The sequence below is a fragment of the Loxodonta africana genome, chromosome 1 (assembly GCF_030014295.1).
Source record: "Loxodonta africana isolate mLoxAfr1 chromosome 1, mLoxAfr1.hap2, whole genome shotgun sequence".
In the NCBI taxonomy this organism is placed as follows: domain Eukaryota; kingdom Metazoa; phylum Chordata; class Mammalia; order Proboscidea; family Elephantidae; genus Loxodonta; species Loxodonta africana.
The window spans coordinates 70,517,760-70,540,928 of record NC_087342.1 but is presented as its reverse complement, the minus strand read 5'-3'; the positions used below and the strand labels follow the sequence as shown (position 1 = coordinate 70,540,928).

At 39.4% G+C, this 23,169-nt stretch overlaps 2 protein-coding genes across 10 annotated transcripts in view; one reads left to right on the top strand and one right to left on the bottom strand.

The window, feature by feature from the left end:
* The window catches only part of LOC104846471 (cytidine monophosphate-N-acetylneuraminic acid hydroxylase), a 499,820-nt gene that overhangs the window by 6,802 nt on the left and 469,849 nt on the right, over positions 1–23,169 (top strand). The window lies entirely within an intron of this gene.
* The window catches only part of CARMIL1 (capping protein regulator and myosin 1 linker 1), a 390,198-nt gene that overhangs the window by 184,606 nt on the left and 182,423 nt on the right, over positions 1–23,169 (bottom strand). For all 7 annotated transcript variants that reach the window (XM_064281536.1, XM_064281542.1, XM_064281546.1 and 4 more), the window contains one exon: positions 8,667–8,788. In XM_064281536.1, the coding sequence (XP_064137606.1) occupies positions 8,667–8,788 (122 nt within the window). The remainder of the gene's footprint in view (positions 1–8,666; positions 8,789–23,169) is intronic.

Genomic DNA, 23,169 nt, shown 5'->3' with positions numbered 1-23,169 from the left:
TATATGAGACATAGTCTTGCTATCCCTGCTTCTAAGGAGCATTCTGGTTATACCTCTTTCATGACAGTTTTGTTTGTTCTTTTGGCAGTCCATAGTATATTACTCTTCACCTACACCACAATTCAAAGGTGTCCATTCTTCTTTGGTCTTCCTTATTCATCATCCAGCTTTTGCATGCATACGAGACCACTGAAAACACCATGGCTTGGGTCAGGTGCATCTTAGTCTTCAAGGTCACATCTTTGCTTTTCAACACTTTTTTAAAAAGGTCTTTTACAGTAGATTTGCCCAATGCAATGCATCTTTCGATTTCCTGACTGCTGCTTCCGGGGCGTTGATTATGGATCCAAGTACGATGAAATCCCTGACAACTTCAGTCTTTTCTCCGTTTATCATGCTGCTTACCGGTCCAGTAGTTAGGATTTTTGTTTTATGTTGAGGTGTAATCTCTACTGAAGTCTTTGATCTTCATCAGTAAGTGCTTCAAGTCTTCTTCATTTTGAGCAAATAAGGTTGTACCATCTGCATAAAGCGGGTTGTTAATGAATCTTCCTCTAATCCTGATGCCCCATTCATATAGTCCAGCTTCTTGGGTTATTTACTCAGCATCCAGATTGAGTAGGTATGGTTAAAGGATACAACCCTGACACACACCTTTCCTAACTTTAAACCAAGCAGTACCCCCTTGTTCTGCTCGAAAGACTGCCTCTTGATCTATGTACAGGTTCTTCATGAGCACAATTAAGTGTTGCTGAATTCTCATTCTTGGCAACGTTATCCATAATTTGTTATGATCTACACAGTCAAATGCCTTCTCATAGTCAATAAAACACAGGTAAACATCTTTCTGATATTCTCGGATTTCACCAGGATCCATCCGACATCAGCAATGATATTCCTCATTTCATGTCCTCTTCTGAGTCCAGCTTGAATTTCTGGCAGTTGCCTGTCTATATACTGCTGCAGTCATCATTTGAGTGCCTTCCAACCTGAGGCGCTCACCTTCTGGCACTATATCAGACAATGTTCTGCTGCTATTCATAGGGTTTTCACTGGCTAATTCTTTTCAGATTGCCAGGTCCTTCTTCCTAGTCTGTTTTAGTCTGGAAGCTCACCTGAAACCTGTCCACCATGGTGACCCTGCTGGTATTTGAATACTGGTAGCATAGCTTCCAGCATCACAGCAACACGCAAGCCCCCACAGTATGACAAACTGACAGACATGTTGGGGTTGGAAGGCAGCAGGTGGGATTAAGAATAGGGGACAGTCTAGAATAGTGGGGAGAAATAAACTATTCTTTATTGTAGATTACCACCACTCATCTATCAGTTCAACATACTGTGGTGGCTTGCATGTTGCTATGATGCTGCAAGCTATAATACCAGTATTTCAAATACCAGTAGGGTCACCCATGGTACACAGGTTTCAATGGAACTTCAAGACTAAGACAGACTAGGAAGAAAAGCCTGGTGATCTATTTCCTAAAATTAGCCAATGAAAACCCTATGGATCATAGAATATTGTTCGAGACTTTGGCTCACTTACTTTGAACAAGTCATCGGGGGGACAAATCGCTGGACAAGGACATTGTATTTGGAAAAGTGGAGGGCCAGTGAAGGCAAGAAAAACCCTTAATGAGATAGACTGCAACAATGGGCTCAAACATGTCAATGATCATGAAGGTGGCATGGGACCAGGCAACATTTCATTACATATGAGGCTCTCATGAGTTAGAGCTGACTCAACGGCAACTATAACAATAACGGTAGATTCGGAAATCAGAGCCTAAATATTACTCTAAAAATAATAATAATGATAATAATAAAGGACATTCACACCCAAGGGACTAAGGTGACATTATTAGGAGTGTGAGGAAAGAAGCAGCTAGTGCAGAGGGCTGTGAGAGCAGGGTCCTGCCCACCATCAGGAGGCTGCACCTGCCATTTTCCCTAACCCTCAACACCACTCTTCAAGGGTGTCAGTCTGCCTAGCTCCACTTCTGTAACAGGTGTCTCTCTTCTTCTTTGACTTATATTTAAGGAGCTAAAGGAGTCTCATGAAACAAGTCTATTTATATACATAAGAGATAAAGTTGTAAGATCTAAACTTCCGGAAGGCTGGTAATCTTTCTTATGTACACTAACACTATACACAGAAACAATGAATGAGAGGAAAATCCACACAAGTTGTTCTGTCTGTAGCCCATCTGTGTATGCGTCACAAGGCACCAGTTCGCACACACAAACACAGTGTGTCAGACCACCAAAGCATTTGCTCAGAATAAGCTCCATAAAAATCCTAGAAAACAGACACACAAGTCCTGTGCCTCACTTGCAGACAGCACCACAGCTGGATCAACTACAACTGCGTTATGTGCTTTTACTTTACATAAGACTCAAAAAATAGTTCTATTGGGCAAGAAGCAACAAATGAGAGGACAAGCATACCAGCTCTTTACCCAAATCTCATGCTAAATGATTGACATGGTAAAATCTATAAATTTTTTAATCCAGTTAAAGTAATTGATTTATTTAAAATTCAATCCCAACATTCATCCTATGCAATGTGGTAACTGTCCCCAAATAGCACATGTTTTAATGCTGCAAAGCACACCACAACAAAACGCTGCCTGCTGTTCTAGAAAGTGACAGGCTTCCGGAGCATGTAAAGCACCTTTCATCATGTTTATGTATCAACTCCTATTTTGCCATTTTTCTTCAAAATAACTTCACACTGTCATACTTCAATCAGCTTTCGACTTCATAAAGCGATTTCCAACACCATATTTATTATAACAGTAAAGAAATTCTCCTAATATACTGACACGAATACCCAGCCAACTTTTAAATGTGTCACATACATGAAAAAAAACATCAAGCATGGTGGAAGCATAAGAAAAACATCATGTTAGAAGGCTGCTACTCTGCCACTGAAAAGGGATGCTATTAGCCACATTTAACCAAAAAAAAAGAAAAAGAAATGCAAGCAACTTACATGTAATACAAAGAAATCATAAACATCAAAGAAATGTCTTACATGCATCACCTATCTCCTTTCCAACAATATAGGCCTTCGTTCTAATGCCTTTGGAATATTGCCTGTAATAGCTTATACAGCTAAAGCTTCTTGAGCAGTTTATATGAATTAACTTAATCTTCACAAAACCACATTAATAGCAGTATCCCCATTTTACAGTTGAGGACACTGAGGCATTGAGAAGTGAATTAACTTGCCCAGAGTCTCATACCAGTAAGTGGTGGGCTGCAATTCAGGCCTAGGTAGTACAACTTTAGAGCTCATACTTTCATCCCTGTCTTAGTTATCTAATGCTATAATAACAGATACATCATGAGGGGATGGCTTTAACAAAGAGAAATTTATTCTCTCACAGTCTAGCATGTTCAAAGTCCGAATTCAGGGCACCAGCTCCAGGAGAAGGCTTTCTTTTTCTATCAGCTCTGGGGCAAGGTCCTTGTCATCAATCTTCTGCTGATCTAGGAGCTTCTCAGTGCAGGGACCCTGGGTCCAAAGGACCCAAAGTGCTCTCAACACTTCTTTCTTGGTGGTATGAGGTCCCTTTCCTCTCTACTCGCTTCTCTTCTATATCAAAAGAGATTGACTCAATATTGAGAGACTGAGTACTGCATCATTAACATCATAGGGGTTAGGATTTACAACACATAGGATAATCACATCAGGTCACGAAATGGTAGACAACCACACAATACTGGAAATCATGGCCTAGCCAAGTTGACACACATTTTGGAGGGACACAATTCAGTCTATAACAATCCCTAAAGTATGAGCTAATCTACATCTCCTGTTCTACCTCCAGGCTCTTTCCATTCCAGTTCATAAAGAAGTCCTGCAGGATTAATTCTTCCTTAAGTGCAATTACCATTTTATTCTAAAGTTTGAAAACCTTCATTAACTCCCTATTGCCTACCCTTGAGGTTTTCACTGAAGGTGCTCTACAATGGGACCTCACCTTTATCTCAGAGTGGTATCTGCAGGCTCCCAACTCTCACTAGGTTAGGCTGGTTGCTCTCCCTGAAGGCAAGGTGAGTCTCCACCTGCCCAACCTCTCCTGCTTCCAGTCTCTAGCTTCTGGCCTCACTGCTTTGCCATTTGCCCACAAAACTGTCCCCAAGTCCATCTTCTACGGTGAAAAGCCCTACTCTCAAAAGAGAGAAAAATAAATAAAAATTAGCCATCATTGTTTTGCTATCCTGAATTACATGTGACTTTTTCTTCCATAAAATCTGGGGGTGCAGAGTTACACTCTTCATTATATTGTCTGTGGAAATTTCTTACTCTACCTTTGGACTATACACTCCTACCAGCTGACATTGAGTCAACCTTGACTCATGGCAACCACTTGTGTGTCAGAGTAGAACTGAGATCCCTAGGGTTTTGCAGTGGCTGAACTTTCAGGCCTTTCTTCTGACATACCTCTGCATGGACTTGAGTTGCCAACCTTTCCTTGAGCAGCAAGCAGGTTAGCTCTTTGCACCATCCAGAGACTCCTATAAACTTCTAGGGGGCAGAAAACATCTTACTTATCCATGTATGCCTAAAGAAGTCTTTCAGTAAATATTTGCTCAATTAATTCTAACGACTTAATTTACTGTAAAAAAAAAAAAAAATCTAGTTTTATTTTGGAGAACAGCAAAGGCTCTTGAAATTACGAAAAGCTGAAGGCCATGACACAAAGCAGCTTCCTGAATAGAATTACCACTGTACACAACTCTGTGAAAACAGATGAAGTAACACTTAGGCTATAAATATTTCCCTAGTTCCCCCACTATCACTGTCTTAGAGGTGACGCCTCCAATAAGAGTTAGCAATTACATAGCAAAGATGAGAATGTTAGCAAAAACAAACAAACAAAAAAAATGTTAACAGTCATGGACTTCGATGATTGTTAAATTTTATTTCAATTTTCCTCTTTATTCTTTAAATTTTCTCTATGTTTTGAAATAAGCGTTTCTTATTTAATGAGGCCAGGGAATGTCGTTTAGGAGGGAAGGAGAGGGAAGAGATAAACATCCTGACATATACTTACGGGGGTGGAGGCAGAGAAAAATACTGGATGGTATATTGTAATTAAAATTATTCATTTTTTTTTTCCCTATTATACTCTCTCCAATAGAAGAGGACTGGTTTATATTCTACAGATATTTGTATACTATTTTTATATATTTGCTTTTCATCCTGGATGTTGCTTTCAGAATTCTATTTGGGTAGAACCAGAAATTCAGATCTTTGGAAGGATAGTTTCTTTTATATACAGCCAGATTTAAATTATTCAAGAGCTGACTATCCAAATTGAGGGCTGTCCTGGCCCTGAGTTTCTCTTCCTGATTCTCCTGGTTTAAGTACCTGCTCATTAGCCATTTTCCTGTTCAGCAGTCCCCAACAGAGGTTTGCTGAGCAAGGAAGATGAGAGCTGGGGGCTCCAGGGTTCCCAGGATGGGCTCAGGCAATATATACAATGAGACAGATGACTCAAACCAAGGCATGGGAATTCCAAATACAGTTTCGTATTCTCTGATTTATTAGGAATGGGATGTATGACGTGGTGGTGGTGGTGGTGGTTGTTCAGTGGCACCGAGATGACCCCATGTGACAGAGCAGAACCACCCCATAGCATTTTCTTGGCTATAATCTTTATCGGAGCAATTCACCAGGCCTTTTTCCCATGGAGTCAGTGGGTAAATTCAAACAGCCAACCATTGGATTAGCAACTGAACGCTTAACCATTGAGCCACCAGGGCTCCTTTGTATGACATTACTGTGGACATTTTGATTTCTGCATGTTCTAGATCATTCACATAAAGGAAATATTTCTGTTATTGACAACATTGCCTTAAGGTATACTAGGAATGTGGAAGGAAGACACAGTCCCCACTCCTCCCATCTCTCTAGTCACAATAACCAATATCAATATAATTGCACCTTTCCCCTGCCAAAATCATGTAATACAAGCTAAAGAACTTCAAGAGTGAACACACAAGTCATAAAATATTAAGAGTTTATTTTGACATGTGTGTTGGGTAGGAAAGTGAAACAAGGCTCAAGTACACTTAAGTTATTTGAATTCTCTGCCAAGACATTTTTGAAATTACGATCTACGCCTTCTTCTATGTTGGTCTGTTCACTTGAGTTGCCTCTCCTTTCTTTTCCTTCTCCAATTTTCCCCATCCTCGAAAGCTCACCTCAGGTCAGCTCTTTTCTGCAAAGCAAGCCTGTGATCATTCTCCTCCCCCTCACCTACTGTCTCATCCTGCTTCAAGTCACCTTAGCTGAAGTATCTATGGTTTGAAGGTAGGGCTACTGTCTTCTAACTCCTCTGTGTTTCCATGTCACTTCACCCAACAACGGATTACGCACAGAGCAAGCAGCAAATGTATGTCTTCATCCAAAACCTTGTCAGGTATCTACTATGTGCCAGGGACTAGGGGTTCAAGGTTAATAAACACATGGGCTTTGCTCTCAGAGGCTCCCAGCCTAGAAGGAAAGCCAATAAGCTTGTTCTCTGAATCTCTCTCACCTCCTCAAGGATAACATTGATTTATATGTTTTGAGGTTGTTAACTAATGTCATAAAACAGTGTGTGTACTGTTTAACGAGAAACTAGTTTGTTCTGTAAACCTTCATCTAAAGTACAATTTAAAAAAAAAGTGAGGTGGGGGTCATTGATTCAGAAGCCAGCTTATAGTAATAATCAGCTCCCTAGCAATAGAGATGATTATTTAACACTTGTTTAATAAAAAAAAAGTTGTGCCTAAAGATTTTAACAAGGGATTAAATGGAAGATAGAAGTGAAAACACTCTTTCCACCCAGTTTTCTCTGGGATGAAACCACTCAAGTGTTAATTCCTAAAAAACCTAGAATATTAAACAAAGTTACTTTAAAAAAAAAAAAAACCTAAATGTTGCCCTAAGGTGTTTTTAAAGTCCAGGGTTATTATAAGCCCTTGCTTAGCGAGGCTATGCCTAATAATTTTCTGATTTCATCAGTGCTAATTCGGGATGAAGGGGAGGACATTATAAGGGACCACATGTACAAAGCGGCATTACTAAAATGGAGTTTAAGGAAAATGAGTTGTAGTTATCGCTAACTCAGGATTACTCCACAGAGTTCTCTGGTGGCTTTAAGGATGATACGGAGGATGTCCCTAGCAATTTTTAATGTCTGGGTATCTCCCCGTTGCCACTGTTGGTTCACTCCTCGCTGCATCCTACTCCCCCCTCCCAGACCACGCCTCTCCTCCACACACACAAGAGTGTGCCTGACTTCAGACCACAAGCAGCTTGCCTTTAAAATATCTCATGCCTGGAAATCTAGACAGACAGGAGTTGGAGGGCTGTTCTAGCTTAGTCATTCCACTCCATTGAAATGAAGCCATGAGACTTAGCTCCCTCAGCTCCCAGCTGCTCCCAGCTGGCCCTACACTCAGAGGAGTGCAAGGAGACGTAAACTTCAGAAAGTAGCAGCTGCTACGTGAACTAGAAAGCACAGGCCTATTACCCCCATTCTGGTGTCTTTACCCCATGTGGAGGGATGAAAAGAGAGAACCAGGTGAAGAGCTATGAGGAGAACCAAACAGGTCTCCTAAAGCCAAAGAGATCACAAGGAAGACTGAACCCCACTGAACTGCTTACACTCTCGCAAAAAGTTTGAAAGACACCAAGGTTAGGTTCTCCTGCTGGTTTACCTCTTAATTTACAAGTAGGGTGTTGTAGAAACATGTTCCATGAAGGGCAAAAGTCCCCCAAATGCCCTTCTCACCCTCACCAAGTGAGGCACATGGTTAACCATCCTAGACATGCTTATGTGCTGGTCCAACAGCCTCCCCAATATACTCCCTCCAGGTCATGTGACAGCAGGGGCAGAAGAAGGATGTTCTGTAATTCGTGTATCATCTCCTTCCATAAGGAAGGTATTTTGGCGATGAGCTTTTTGTTTTAGGGAGCTTTCTCACATAAGATCTCTCCGCCTTTCACCTCAGCCAATACAATCATCCATTTCAACCACCCACACACTCCTCAACTACCAACTCCGTTACCTAAACATGTAATCCTGATTAAAAATACTTACGAAAATATGTATGCATCTACATAGGCATGTACAGGCAAAATTTACTGCATAATATTCCTAATGTGCATTTCAGAAAACGAAGAAGAAAATGAAAGAGGTTAATTTTTACGGTTAGTTTTTTAAGCTTCCTCTTACAGAAAAGAAAAAAAACGAGGGAAATGAAAGGCTCTCAGTCTTCATTAATACTAAACGTGACGTCTTTATACAAAGCGTTCAGCCCCTGGCATCTGCTAATAGCTGTGTGTAAAATTCACACTAAGTTAAACCCTAAGGTATATTAAAAAGGCTTCTGTTTTAGTCTTGTGACTAGAGGTTAAAGGATTGCCAAAATCCTTCATCACTAAACTCTTTAAAGTCCAGAATCTGGCCCAGCCCTAAGGAAAACCCTAGACACAAAATATAGCGTCTTGAGTGAGGGTTTTAAGATTTAAAGTTTAAGAGAAGGAAGGAGGAGAGAGGAACTAACTGAAGGGGCAAGAAGGTGGCAAATGCATTTCTTATTTGCCATTTTGAGAAAGAACAAGTCCTCGGCTCTCCTCAGCTTTCCCCGGGGGAACTCACACTGGAGAGAGGCCAGGAAATATCTTGCGCAGGCAGGTACCGATGTGAGCCAGCACTTCAGTCACGTCCTCAGATGACGCCATCTTCATGGAGATGCTACACTTCTCAGTTTCCACAACCATCTGCAAGAACCGGGATGGGCACTTCTTAATAATAAGACCAATACCTTTGATTTTTTAATTTTATAAACTATATCAGCTATATAGTTTATATACAGATACACACTAACACAATACCAGCTTTTTAAAATAAGTGCTCCTTAAAATACTATTCTTGGGGCAATGGTGGTTCAGTGCCAGAATCCTTGCCTCCTACGCGGGACACTGGGTAGACTCCCAGCCAATGCACTTTATGTGCAGCCTCCACCCACCTGCCAGTGGTGGCTTGCATGTTGCTATGACACTGAATAGGTTTCAGCGGAGCTTCCAGTCTAAGATGGACTAGAAAGAAAGGCCTGGCAATCTACTTCTGTTATGTATGAAGTCACTATGAATCAGGGCAAACTTGACAGTACCTAATAACAACAATAAACTACTACCCTTAGTTTAAGGCTCAAAGAATTGACTGGGTGTGGGAAAGGAGTTGCCAAAAAAAAAAAAAAAATCCAAGAACTGAAGCCAAGTGTTTCTAAGGGTCGAACTGGCAGATTCAAATCTACCTGCTATGTGAATTTACCACATTCTGACCTGACTTCTCCCTTTACCCAAGATGGTCCTGAGATACACTCTTACGAAGTCTGTAATAACCCTCTGTCATCTGGTGAAAGGAAACCTTGGTGGCATGGCGGTTAAGTGCTACAGCTGCTAACCAAAGGGTCGGCAGTTCCAATCCGCCAGGCGCTCCTTGGGAACTCTATGGGGGCAGTTCTACTCTGTCCTACAGGGTCCCTATGAGTTGGAATCGACTCGACGGCAGTGGCTGTGTTTGGCTTCGGTTTTTTTGTATCTGGTGAAAGTATATAGAGTCACAATGAGTCGGAATCGGCTCGACTGCACTGGGTTTTTTGGTAAAAGTATGAATATTTCTATCAGTGAGGACCTAAGGGCAATCTGATTGTTACCTTTTTCTTTCTAACATGGTTTAAAAGCAGGAAACCCTATGAGATGTTTAAACGAAATAAAGAAACATTGCTGGGCAGGGGAGAGGCACAGAGCTTCTGCTAAAGGTTGGTGAAAAAATTTGGAAAAGGATGTTGGTGATAGTTCACAACATGCTGAAAGTAACTAATGTCACTGAATTGTACGTGTAAAAAATGTTCAAGTGGCAAATGTTCTGTTTTATGTAACCACTCACCACGATAAAAAAATAAAAAAATTTTTTTGGCCTGGTAGGAAAAGATAAGTCAAATGCTTATAAGTTTCAGCCTCTTTAAAAGGGAACACTTGGAATGGCTTATATTAAGAGAACAGAGTAATAAAATGTTTAGTGCCAGGTTTAATACTAGGAAAAGACTCATCCCTACAATTAATTGCTGGAAATGTCCAAAACTTCTACTGAAAATGTTGACATCAAGTTCAAACAGCTAGTCCTATAAATAAGTAAAAATCAATCTGAAAAAAGGACAGGTCACAAAAGAGCCAATAGATGGATTATGGACACATTTCAAATAAAAAGAAAATGTCAATCGCTTAGAGATAAAAGATACCATCATCTTGGATCTCAAAATCTGCATATAAAAGGCAGTCCCTCTGGATTATCGCTGTATCAACACAGCCTTAGACATTTCCTTCCTGTTGATCCATAATGTGTATAAAAATATCATAAGGGATCAATTACACTTAAAATTAACCAACTGAACTAACAAAGTAGCTTTAAGATTCTGGTTTAGGTTTTCCTAAAATTGGCCAAATCTAAAGCAAATTAATAATCTAAGTCTTTCAAAACGTTTGTTCAACGAAAAAGTAATGTGATTTATCATTAAAATGATGATATCAAAGAAAAAGATTAAGTGATTTTAGTCCTTACAATGGTTCTTTTCCATAACCCTTTAACAGGAGAGGAAACCCTGATGGCGTAGTGGTTAAGTGCTACGGCTGCTAACTGAAGGGTTGGCAGTAAGAATCCGCCAGGCACTCCTTGGGAACTCTATGGGGCAGTTCTACTCTGTCCTATAGGGTCGCTATGAGTTAGAATTGACTTGACGGCACTGGGTTTGGTTAACAGGCGATGGCACATATATGTTCCAGCTACATTTTCCACCCCTGGAGGTTCACTGGCAGGCATTTGAGCCACTTTAGTTCTGGCATTGTGGTGAATACTGGTGCAACTGCCTAAAAAACAAGGAAGTTGGTCTGTGCCACATTTGAGTGTTAAGAACCACTCGTATGAGGGGATGCTTCCCAGAGGAGTGACCATGGGAAACTTTTGTGTCTTTTGGCTTCTGTACAAGGAGGCAAGGCCTGCAAGTATGTTTACTATTTCCTTTGTATTGTTGGGAAGGTACGGTTACCTGCTGTTGGAAATATTGAAGTAAATGAGTTGTTTTGGGGGTAAAACTGTTTGTGATGCACTTTCTGGGCAGTGGTACTGATATGTACCGTGTGTGATGTGCTTCATGGAACACAGGATGGATACGGCCCGCTTTCATTAGTTACCTCCCTGATGACATCTTTCATGAATTGCTCACCTCCCTGAAAACAGTTTGTTATGCACTTCTTCCTGGGCCACAGGACCGATATGTAACACATTGGTGATGTACTTCATGGAACGTGGGACCAATATGGCCCACTTGCAATTGGCACCCCATTTTTTCAAATAATAAAAAACTACCAACAGTAATTCAGTATCCCTTCCATTAGTGAAAAAACATGGCATCACCAGAAAATTAAATAATAATAATAATAATAATGATAATTCATCCTTTAAAGGGATAAGTACCTGTAGAGAAATGTGTCAGAGTATTTAATAAATACCACCTCTGTGCCAGTTAGTAGGCTCCCTGCTTGAAAACAAAAGCAAAGAAACAAAACAAGACCTAGATATCTCTAAGCTTGTAGCCACAGTACAGTACTCTTGGGTAATGTACGGTTCATTTCATCTGGAGGAGTCTGTAGGCAGCCTTCTGAACACCACACTGGCTAGCACAATAGTGAGCAACCAGGAAAAAATACATAATAACACTAATAATACTGTTGGCCTTTGACTCGTGGCAACCCAAAACACAATAGAACAAAACACTGCCCAGTCTTGTGTCATGCCCACGATCAGTTGTGCATCAGGCTGTTGTGATCCACAGGGTTTTCAATGGCTAATTTTTGAAGAAGATCACCAGGCCTTTCTTCCTAGTCTGTTTTAGGCTGGAAGCTCTGCTGAAACCTGTTCACCATGATAGCAACACACAAACCTATGGCATTCTGACAGACAAGTGGTGGCTGAGGATAAAGTGCATTGGCTAGAATCAAACCCAGGTTTCCATCATGTAAGGTGAGAAATCTACCAATGAGCCACCAGTGACCTCTGGCAATTCCATTATATGCCACACTCTGTTTCAAGCACTCATTGATAGCCCTCACGGTAGGTTCTATTATTATTCTCATTTTACTGATACAGAAATAGTGGCACAGAAAGGTTAAGTAACAAACCCAAGGTCAATAGCTACTAAGGGGTGGAGCTGGATTAGAGTGGAAACTAACAGTGGCTATATAGACTCTTTGTTCCTCAAGAAATTAAGGCGTCACTTTTGAAATTCTCTAGGCAGAGGTTTCCTAGAAGCTGGCAAATGGAGAGGATGTGATTAAGGTCTAAGAGATATCCCCTCCCCTACAAAAAAAGGCAGAAACCATTATTGTCCCCGGAGGTGTTTACTTGTCAACCTCAGGATCACTCAGTGAGGTGTCTTACTTAATATGGAGCTGCTTTGTGCAGTTAGGCTTATGCTGATACGCATATATTTATGCAAATGCATGTTTTAAAAAGCCAGGTTCTTTGGTAAGTGTCTGTAATGTCTGCATTCTACACCCCACCACCAACCATCCCACAGTGGGTAATTACATTTTTCACTAGAGCGTATTTCTACATTCCTAGCATCTAGTGATCTATTCAGTTCACAGTTTGGGTGCCAGTAATTAGTAATTAGTTTATTCTAATTCCACTTAATCTGAACACCTAATCATCCTTAATTGCACAGGGCTGAATAGAGTGACAAGAAAGGTGACAGATGGGAGAAGAAATAAGGCCTTCGAATTCAACCTTACATGAAAGCACTCAAAGAGCCCTGCATTACACCCTCTACCTTTGCAGAAGATAAAGGTTGTAACAAGGTGATAGAGGCAGGACTAACACAATAGATTATTTCATCAGAAAAAAAGGACTCCCTATCAAATACAACTCCAGCAGGAGAGAAAAAATGTTTGAAACACTTTTTTGTTTAGACATCTAGCAAGACATACCCCATGACCTCCAGCAAACATTAAAAAAAAAAAATTGAGATATAAGCATTAGTACCTTATTTAGGATTTTAGGATTCAGATTCCTAGCTCTACCCCACCTCCTCTTTTAAGGAGAAATAACCTAATGAAACTTTACAGCATTTTCTACTACACTGCAGCTACCAGATCTGGAAAATGCTTTTCCTTCCCCTAATACAAACAGCCATGGGTGGTTTACCAATATTACCCTATGACACAGCAAACAATCTTATTATTAAAGAAAAATCACAGCACGTTTTCAGTTGTACAAGAAATTCTCAAAAATTCTGTAACTATAAAACTATATATAGCTGCTGACTTCAATTTACTGACCACAAAGGCAATTGAGACCAAGGGCTTGTAAAAAATAAGACAAAGGTCTCCCATATTTCCACAAGGAGGAAGCAGATACCAGTAATAAATGTCACATTTCACTAACTCACTAACACCCTAACTCTCACTCATACACCACGCAACGTACAGTTCCCAGGCATTTGTTCTGAGTATACAAACTAAAATTTATACAAAATTAAATAACAATAAGAGCAGCACGGACAAAAATATTAATAAATCTCAGAGAACATTAGAAAAGAACACCTAATCATTACTAGACTGTGCGTGCCACAGGCTGACCTTGTCATCCTTATGACTTCACATGGTAGAAAATCAAAACTAGAGACACCAAGGGCCCTGAGGTTGCACAGGTTATTGGCTGTCAACCTCTGGAGACCACAGAATCAAATGGATCGAGCACTTGATAACAGTATACATGCCAGCCGCAGATCTACTGAATCGTGTCGTGTGCGTGTGCGTGTGCGTGTGTGTGTGTGTGTGTAAGAGAGAAAAAGAGGGTAGAGGGTGAGAGAGAGCCAATGTGTGAGAGAGTGAGAGAGATGGGTAGGTGGGTGGGTGGCTGTTTGGTTGTGTGTGAGAGAGAGGGAGAGAATAAATATGTGAGAGAGAGGGAGAGGAAGAGAGATGGTGTGTGTATGAGAGAGAGAGGAGAGTGATGGGGCAGAGAGAGGTACTGCTGAAGGCATCTGTATTTTTCAAAAAGCACCACAGGCAATTCGGAAACACAAGAAAGTTTCAATACCATCAGGTTTTGCCTCTGGTGCTGCCACTTTTGAATGGTATCATTGTGGAAATGGTATCCTTGTTTCACTAGAATTTAATCTCCAAAATCGATGCCTTGGGTCAATGTTATACTGAAGTAATGCTGTAAAGATATTCTGTTGCGACTTACAGTGATAAAATAGATCCACAGGAACTGCTTTATACCCATTTTCTTGAAACGGCAGGCATATTAAAGGGGCTAAGACTACAGAGTAGGATAAGGCCAATTTCAGCAGCCACATGTGAAAACTGATCTTGTTGTACCAACATACTTTCTCAAAATTAAGTCCCACATTCGAATCATATTTTTAATATAATTTTCGCATTAGCATTTCTCTAATGCTGTGCCTGTCTCCCATATTCCCACGCCCAAATCATAACATAGAGATTCCTGAATTAGGATCAACAAGAAGGCCCTGGTTATGTCATTATTCATGGGTTATCATTCACTCCTACATATGCTTAAACATTTGGGCAAACATATGGTGCTATGATTTTTCTTCCAAACTCTAGTTTCTCTGGAATGATGAATACACAAGATAAAACAGTACTCTATGATGAACTATGGAAAAATTCCAAGAATTTGTATGTAATCCCAGTCAACATAAACTGACACTTTTTTTTAGAAAGGTTATCAACAAATTCCACTCACATACATACACTCTCGCAATCTTTTTCCTTCCTTTTCTTTTTTTTTTACCACTTTTTAAAAAACTAAAACACAAGGTAAGAAGATGAAAGAAAATAATAATGATCAGAGGAAGAATCACTGAAATAGAAAACATAATATCAACAGAAAAATCAATTAAATCAAAAACAAGTTCTTTGAGAAGATCAATAAAACTGATAAACTTCTAACCAGACACAGGAAAAAAAAAAAAAGACCCAAACGACCAATATCAAGAATGATACTCTACAGATACTAAAAGGATAAGTAAACAGTATGAACAACTTTATATCAATAAATTTGACAATTTAGGATGAAATCCAAACTCCTTGAAAGATGCAAACTACCAAAGCTCACTCAAAAAAACCTAGATGGATCTGTAGCTATTAAAGTAATAGAATTTGTAGAAAAAAATCCTTCCCGAGACTTCCTAACCACATGGCGCCACAGACACACGCACCATCCCATCCCTCCAAAAAAAAGACCAAAAGACCAAAAAACTAAGTAAAACAGAGACAATGTCATTCCTAGAAACTGAAGTATCAAATGAAGAGATAAAGAACTCAGGCAAACACCAAATGGAATAAGAAACTGACAGACTACAGAGAGCAAGGAGAGATACATGTGGAGGGCCTCTATCAGGTAACACAGCACAGATCTGCCATCTTGGACTCCTGTCGGGGATCAGCGGACACAAGGAGCATGGGAAAGCACCTTCATGGAGCTCCCAACAAGAGACAGAGCAACTGGAAGCCAGCAATACATGCTATCCCAAACCCCATCCCCTCCCCACTGCTCTAACTCCGAGCTTCCTGGCTAGCTAAGGTGACTGAGCTGGCTGGGAAGTACAGCGTCTGCTCCGCTTAGATTCGCCCCACTCCCATGGGAGATAAGTGGACAGGGTGTATGGAACAGCAGCTTCACAAAGTTCCCAGCATGAGACAGAGCACTCAGTAACAAGGGTTATATAAGTTTTCCTAACCTCTACCCTTCTCCCCGCCCCCCATCCCCAGCCTCCTCTGCTTCCTGGAGGCAACTGCTTTGTCCTCAGGCCTCTTGGCCTGACCCTGAACTGGTTTTACCTCCTTCTGTTTCTCTGGGGTTTTTCCAGGCCTTGCACCACCTCCCCCTCCTTTCTCTGGAACACCTCGCTTCCGCTTCCGGTGGCATCTTTGTTTCTTCTCAAAACGCTGTGAAGGCCCACTAGACTGGAATGCTAGTGGGATCCCTGGCGCTTTTTTTTTTTGCTTGTTTTGTTTTGCTTTGTTCTGTTTTGTTTGTTTGTTTTCCTTTTCTTTTCACAGCTTGGGAGCCCCTCATAGCCTTGCTGCACTGCACAGCTTAGAAGCCACTCCCACAATCTGTGCAGCTGCGTAAGTGGGATCCCTGGGGGCATTTCTTTTTTTCCTTTCTTTTTTCTCTCTTTTTCCCTTTCTGTCTTTCCTCATTTCTCGGTTCTCATCTCTCTATACTTACCTTCTTTTCCTGTCTCCTGAATACCTGATGCTGTATGACATCTATACCCCCTCTAGCCAGGCTATACTGTGTAGCCAGGGAGCCATAATCTCCGGTTTTCATGGCCCCAGTGGTGGGACTCCTAGGGCCTTTCTTTTCTTTTCCAAATTTTTACTTTTTTTTTTTTTTTTTGCTTTCTTTTTTTTTTTTTTCTTACTTATCTCCATTTTGCGGTTTCCCATCTCTCTGCTCCAGTGGCAAGCTCCCTTAGCACTCTTTTATTTTTTTTTCCCTTTGTTTGTTTTTGGCTCCTGTTTCTCTACTATCTCCCACACCCCTATTAGCTCCAAACATCACAACCTCCCACCCTTTTCCTGCCTACATACACCATAAGCTGAACATCACACCCCCCAAGCAGCATAGGCACCGTTTATGGGTACCTGCCCAGCACTAATTCCAGGCCCATCCTATCTGAGGACCTAGTACATAGAACAAACAACCCATCCCAGCCCCTCCCCTGTAGCTGCACCTGCCCTGCTGCACCATAGCTGACGGACTAGCCCTCCCATTCATCAAGGAGATGAAAAGTACTGTGACTACAGACGAGCAAACAACAAGCAATGCACGGCCCGCCTGCTCAGCCATAACCAAATTTTAAAAAAGGACAAAACAAATCTACAATCAATAAACAAAGAAAATAGCTACTGAATGTCCCCAAGATAGCAGACAATATCAAAACATTTAAAAAAAAAAAGTACAGGATGGTTCCAGTAGGCATCCAAAATAAAACACCAGGGGACCTTCCAGTAGAAAAAAGGAACTAGAACTACCCAACAGTGAATTCCAATCTCTAATATTCAGAGCAATCTAAGAGCTGAAGCAAAAAGCAGACAAAAATGAGGAAAAAAATAGGCAAATTTATGGAAAACGCAGGCAAATTCATTGAAAAAATAGACCAAAAAATGCAAAAATTCAGGAAATAATACAGGAACAAAAGGTCAAAATAAATTTACAACTAGAAATCATACAAAAACAACAATTAAAAATCCAAAAGATAAACAACAAGACTTCAGAAATGGACAGTGTCATAGAAGGGCTGAGAAGCAGGTTTGAAATGATGGAAGGCAAGATCAGGGAAACTGAAGACAAACACTTGGATACAACTCTGAGGAAAAATCAGGAAAAAAGAAAGAAGAAACAGTGAGAATATGTGGGATACAGTCAAAAGCAAAAATTTGTGAGTGATCAGAGTTCCAAAACAGGGAGTGAAAATGGAAAACACAGAGAGGATCATGAAAAATTACTCACCAGAAATCAGGCAGACAGGAAGGCAATGGGATGACATATAAAAACCTTGAAAGAAAAAATTTGCCGGCCTAGAGTAATATATCCTGCAAAACTCTGTTCAAATACGATGGTGAAATTAGGCCAATTCCAGATAAAAGGAAATTAAGGGAATATGTAAAAACTAAACCAAACTTACAAGAATTATTAAAGGGAGTCCAAGAATAAACGACATTGGACCACAACCTGAATCTAGGATCCAGGATTGTACCAGCCAAATATCACCCTAGGAAATGAACTCTCAAGGACTATCCAAAACGAAAAGAATTGTAGCAGGGAACCAGAGACATTAATCTGTAAATGGCAGCAATGTCAGAACAATAAAAGAGGGAACACATGGTATATATTCAGAACTTTCTAATGGAGAGAAAGGCAAGGCAATGCCAAGTAATAATAGACTGCTTCAAACCTTGAAGATAAGAGTAAACTTCAAGGTAACCACAAAGACATAACAAACCTACTCATCAAAATAAAGAAAAACATAGTCTCAATAAAAACAAAATCTACAAAAACAAATGAAATGGAAAAGAAATCCACAAACAAAAGGAACACAGCACAGGAGAGTAACTGGAACAAAGAAAACGTTAACACCACAAAAAAAAAAAGCACTACAAAATGACAGCAATAAACTCACACCTATCTATAATTACATGGAATGTAAATGGCCTAAATGCACCCATAAAGAGACACAGAGTGACAGAATGGATTAAAAAAAAAAAACAGGATCCATCAATATGCTGTCTACAAGAGACACACCTTAGAAACAAAGACGTAAATTTATTAAAAATCAGAAGATGGAAAAAATATATCAAGGAAATAACTACCAAAAAAGAAAAGTAGCAATGCTAATCTGAGAAAAAATAAACTTTGAAACAAAATCCACCATAAAAGACAAAGAAGGGCAATACATAATGATTAAAGGGATGATCCATCACAAAGACTTAACCATAATAAACATCTACGCACCCAAGGACAGGGCTTGAAAATACATAAAACAAACTCTAACTGTACTGAAAAGAGAAAATTGACAGTTCCACAATAATAGCAGGAGACTTCAACACAACACTGTCGGTAAAGGACAGAACATCTAGAAAGAAACTCAACAAAGATACAGAAGAGCTAAAAGGCACAATCAGCCAACTTGACCTCATAGATATATACATAGAACACTCCATCCAAAAGCTGAAAAGTACACATTCTTTTGCAACACACATGGAACATTCTCCAGAATAGACCACATCTTAAGCCATAAAGCAACCCTTAGGAAAACCCAAAACACTGCAATAATACAAACTATCTTCTCTGATCACAATGCCATGAGTGTAGAAGTTAACAACAGGAAGAGTAAGGAAAAACAATCAATTACATGGAAACTGAATTAACACTCTGTTAAACAGCCTGGTGGTGTAGTGGATAAGTGCTATGGCTGCTAACCAAAGGGTCAGCAGTTCGAATCTGCCACGTGCTCCTTGGAAACTGTATGGGGCACTTCTACTCTGTCCTATAGGGTCGCTGTGAGTCGGAATCGACTTGACGGCACTGGGTTTGGTTTTGGGTTTAAAAAGCCACTGGGTAACAGAAGAAATCAGAATCAAAAAATTTCTAGAGTCAAACGAAAATGAAAACACATCATACCAAAAGCACATACATCACAGCAAAGGCAGTCCTCAGAGGTCAATTTATAGCAATAGATGCACACATCAAAAAAGAAAGGACAAAATCAAAACATTAGCTAAACAACTTCATCAAGTAGAAATGGAACAGCAAAAGAAGCCCACAGACAGGAACAGAAAGGAAATAATAAAATCAGAGCAGAAATAAATGAACTAGAGAATAGAAAAACAATAGGAAGAATCAACAAAACCAAAAGTTGGTTCTTTGAAAGGATCAAAAAAAAAGCAATAAACCACTGCCCAAATTGACAAAAGAAAACGAGGGGAGAACATAAATAACCCAAATAAGAAATGAGATGGGGGACATTACGACAGACCCTTCTGAAATAAAAAGGATCATAACAGAGTATTACGAAAAACTGTACTCCAAAAAATTTTGAAAACCTAAAGGAGAAGGACAAATTTCTAGAAACAAACTAACACAAAATGACGTTGATATTCTGAACAGATCCATAATAAGAGATTGAAACAGAATTTAAAAAAAAAAAAAAAAACTCCCAACCAAAAAAAGCCCTGACCCAGATGGCTTTACTGGAGAAGTCTACCAAACATTCAGAGAAGACCTTATACCAGTATTACTCAGACTATTTCAGAACATAGAAAAGGAAGTGATACTTCTGAATTCTTTCCATGAAGCCAGCATACCCCTGATACCAAAACCAGGCAAAGACACCACAAAAAAAGAAAAATTATAAACCAATATCTCTCATGAATATAGATGCAAAAATTCTCAACAAAATTCTAGCCAATATAATTCAGCATCATATCAAAAAAATAATGCACCATGTTCTATTACGATTCATACCAGGTATGAAAGGGTGGTTAAACATTAGAAAATCAATCAATGTAATCCACCACATAAACAAAACGAAAGGAAAGAATCACATGATCATCTCAAATGACAGAGAAAAGGTATTTGACGAAGTCCAACACCAATTCCTGATAAAAACTCTCAATAAAATATGTATACAAGGGAAGTTTTTTGACTTAATAAAGAGCACCTATGCAAAACCAACAGTGAACATGATTCTTAATGGAGAGAAGCTTAAAACATATCCCTCGAGAGCAGGAACAAGACAAGGATGCCCTTTATCACCACTCCTATTTAACATCCTGTTGGAAGTCCTAGCTAGAGCAAGAAGGCAAGAAACACAAATAAAGGGCATCCAAATTGATAATGAAGAAGTTAAACCATCCCTATTTGTGGACAATATGATACTAGATATAGAGAACCCCCAAAAATCCATGAGAATACTACTGGAACTAATACAAAGATTCAGCAGAGTTGCAAGATAAAAGACAAACATACAAAAATCAGGTGGACTCCTATACACCAATAGAGATAATGATGAAAACGAAATCAGGAAAACAATACCATTTATGATCATCCCTAAAAAAAGTAAAATACTTGGGAATAAATCTATATGGAGATGTAAAAGACCTATACAAAGAAAATTACAAAACACTGCTGCAAGAAGCCAAAAGAAAACTACATAAATGGAAAAACATACCATGCTCATGGATAGGTAGTCTCAACACTGTGAAAATGACAATTCTACCCAAAGTGATTTACAAATACAGTGCAATACTGATCCAAATACCAAAAACATTCTTTAGAGAGATGGAAAAACTGATCATTAACTTTATATGGAAAGGGAAGAAGCCCCCGGATAAGTAAAGCACTATTGAATATGAAGAATAAAATAGGAGGACTTGCACTACCTGACCTCAGAACGTACTATACAGCAACGGTAGTCAAAACAGCCAAAAGAGGTTCAACGACAGATATACTGACCAATCAAACAAAACTGAGAACCCAGATGTAAATCCATCCACCTATGGTCACCTGATCTTGGACAAAGGCCCAAAGTCCGTCAAATGGGGAAAAGACAGTCTTTTTAACAAATAGTGCTGGCAAAACAGGATGCCCATCTGTAAAAAAAAAAATGAAACAGGACCCATACCTCACACCATATACAAAACTAACTCAAAATGGAATAAAGACCTAAATATAGCCAAAAATTATGAAGTTCATAGAAGAAAAAATAGGATCAACGTTAGAGGACCTAATAGGATACAAACCACAACCAACAACACACAAGCTCCAGAGGATAAGCCAGATAACTGGGATCTTCTTAAAAATTAAACACTTATGCTCATCAAAAGACTTCACCAAAATAGTAAAAAGAGAACCGACACAATGCGAAAAACTTTTTTGGCTATTAAAAATCAGCCTACAGGTCTAATCTCTAAAATCTACAAGAAAATCCAACACCTCTACAACAAAACGACAAATAATCCAATTAAAAAATGAGCAAAGGAGAACAAACTGGGAGGCCTTACTCTACCTGATTTTAGAACCTATTATACTGCCACAGTAGTCAAAACAGCCTGGTACTGGTACAACAATAGATACATAGACCAATGGAACAGAATTGGAACAGAATTGAGAATCCAGACATAAATCCATCCACCGATGAGCAGCTGATATTTGACAAAGTCCCCAAAACCGTTAAATGGGGGAAAAGACAGTCTTTTTAACAAATGGTGCTGGCATAACTGGATATCCATCTGCAAAAAAATGAAACAAGACCCATACCTCACTCCATGCAAAAAAACGACTTCAACATGGATCAGAGACCTAAATATAAAATCTAAAATGATTAAGATAATGGAAGAAAAACTAGGGACAACGTTAGGAGCCCTAATACATGGCATAAACAGTATACAAAAACATTACTAACAATGCAGAAGAAAAACTAGATAACTGGGAGCTTCTAAAAAATCAAACAGCTATGCTCATCCAAAACCTTCACCAAAAGAGTAAAAAGATTACCTACAGACTGGGAAAAAGTTTTTAGCTATGACATTTCCGATCAGCGCTGATCTCTAAAATCTACATGATACTGTAAAAACTCAACTACAAAAAAGACAAATAATCCAATTAAAAAATGGGCAAAATATATGAACAGACACTTCACTAAAGAAGACATTCAGGTAGCTAACAGATACATGAGGAAATGCCCACCATGATTAGAGAAATGCAAATCAAAATGAGAATGAGATTTCATCTCCAACAAGGCTGGCATTAGTTCAAAAAACACAAAATAATAAATGTTGGAGAAGCTGTGGAGAGACTGGAACACTTATACACTGCTGGTGGGAATGTACAATGGTACAACCACTTTGGAAATCAATTTGGAGCTTCCTTTAAAAGCTAGACATAAATGCAAATTAAAACTATGATGAGATTCCATCTCACTCCAACAAGGCTGGCTGGCATTAATCCAAAAAACACAAAATAATAGATGTTGGAGAGGCTACAGAGAGATTGGAACTCTTATACACTGCTGGTGGGAATGTAAAATGGTACAACCACTTTGGAAATCTATCTGGCGTTTTCTTGAAAAGTTAGAAATAGAACTACCATACAACCCAGAAATCCCACTCTTCGGAATATACCCTAGAGAAATAAGCGCCTTTACACAAACAGATATATGCATACCCATGTTTATTGCAGCACTGTTTACAATAGCAAAAAGCTGGAAGCAACCAAGGTGTCCATCAACGGATGAATGGTTAAATAAATTATGGTATATTCAAACAATGGAATACTATGCAGCGATATAGAACAGTAAGGAATCTGTGAAACATTTCATAACATGGAGGAACCTGGAAGGCATTATGCTGAGTGAAATTAGTGAGATGCAAAAGGACAAATATTGTATAAGACCACTATTATGAGACCTTGAGAAATAGTATAAACTGAGAAGAACACATTCTTTTGTGGTTATGAGAGGGGAGAGGGAGGAAGGGTGGGAGAGGGTTATTTACTGATTAGA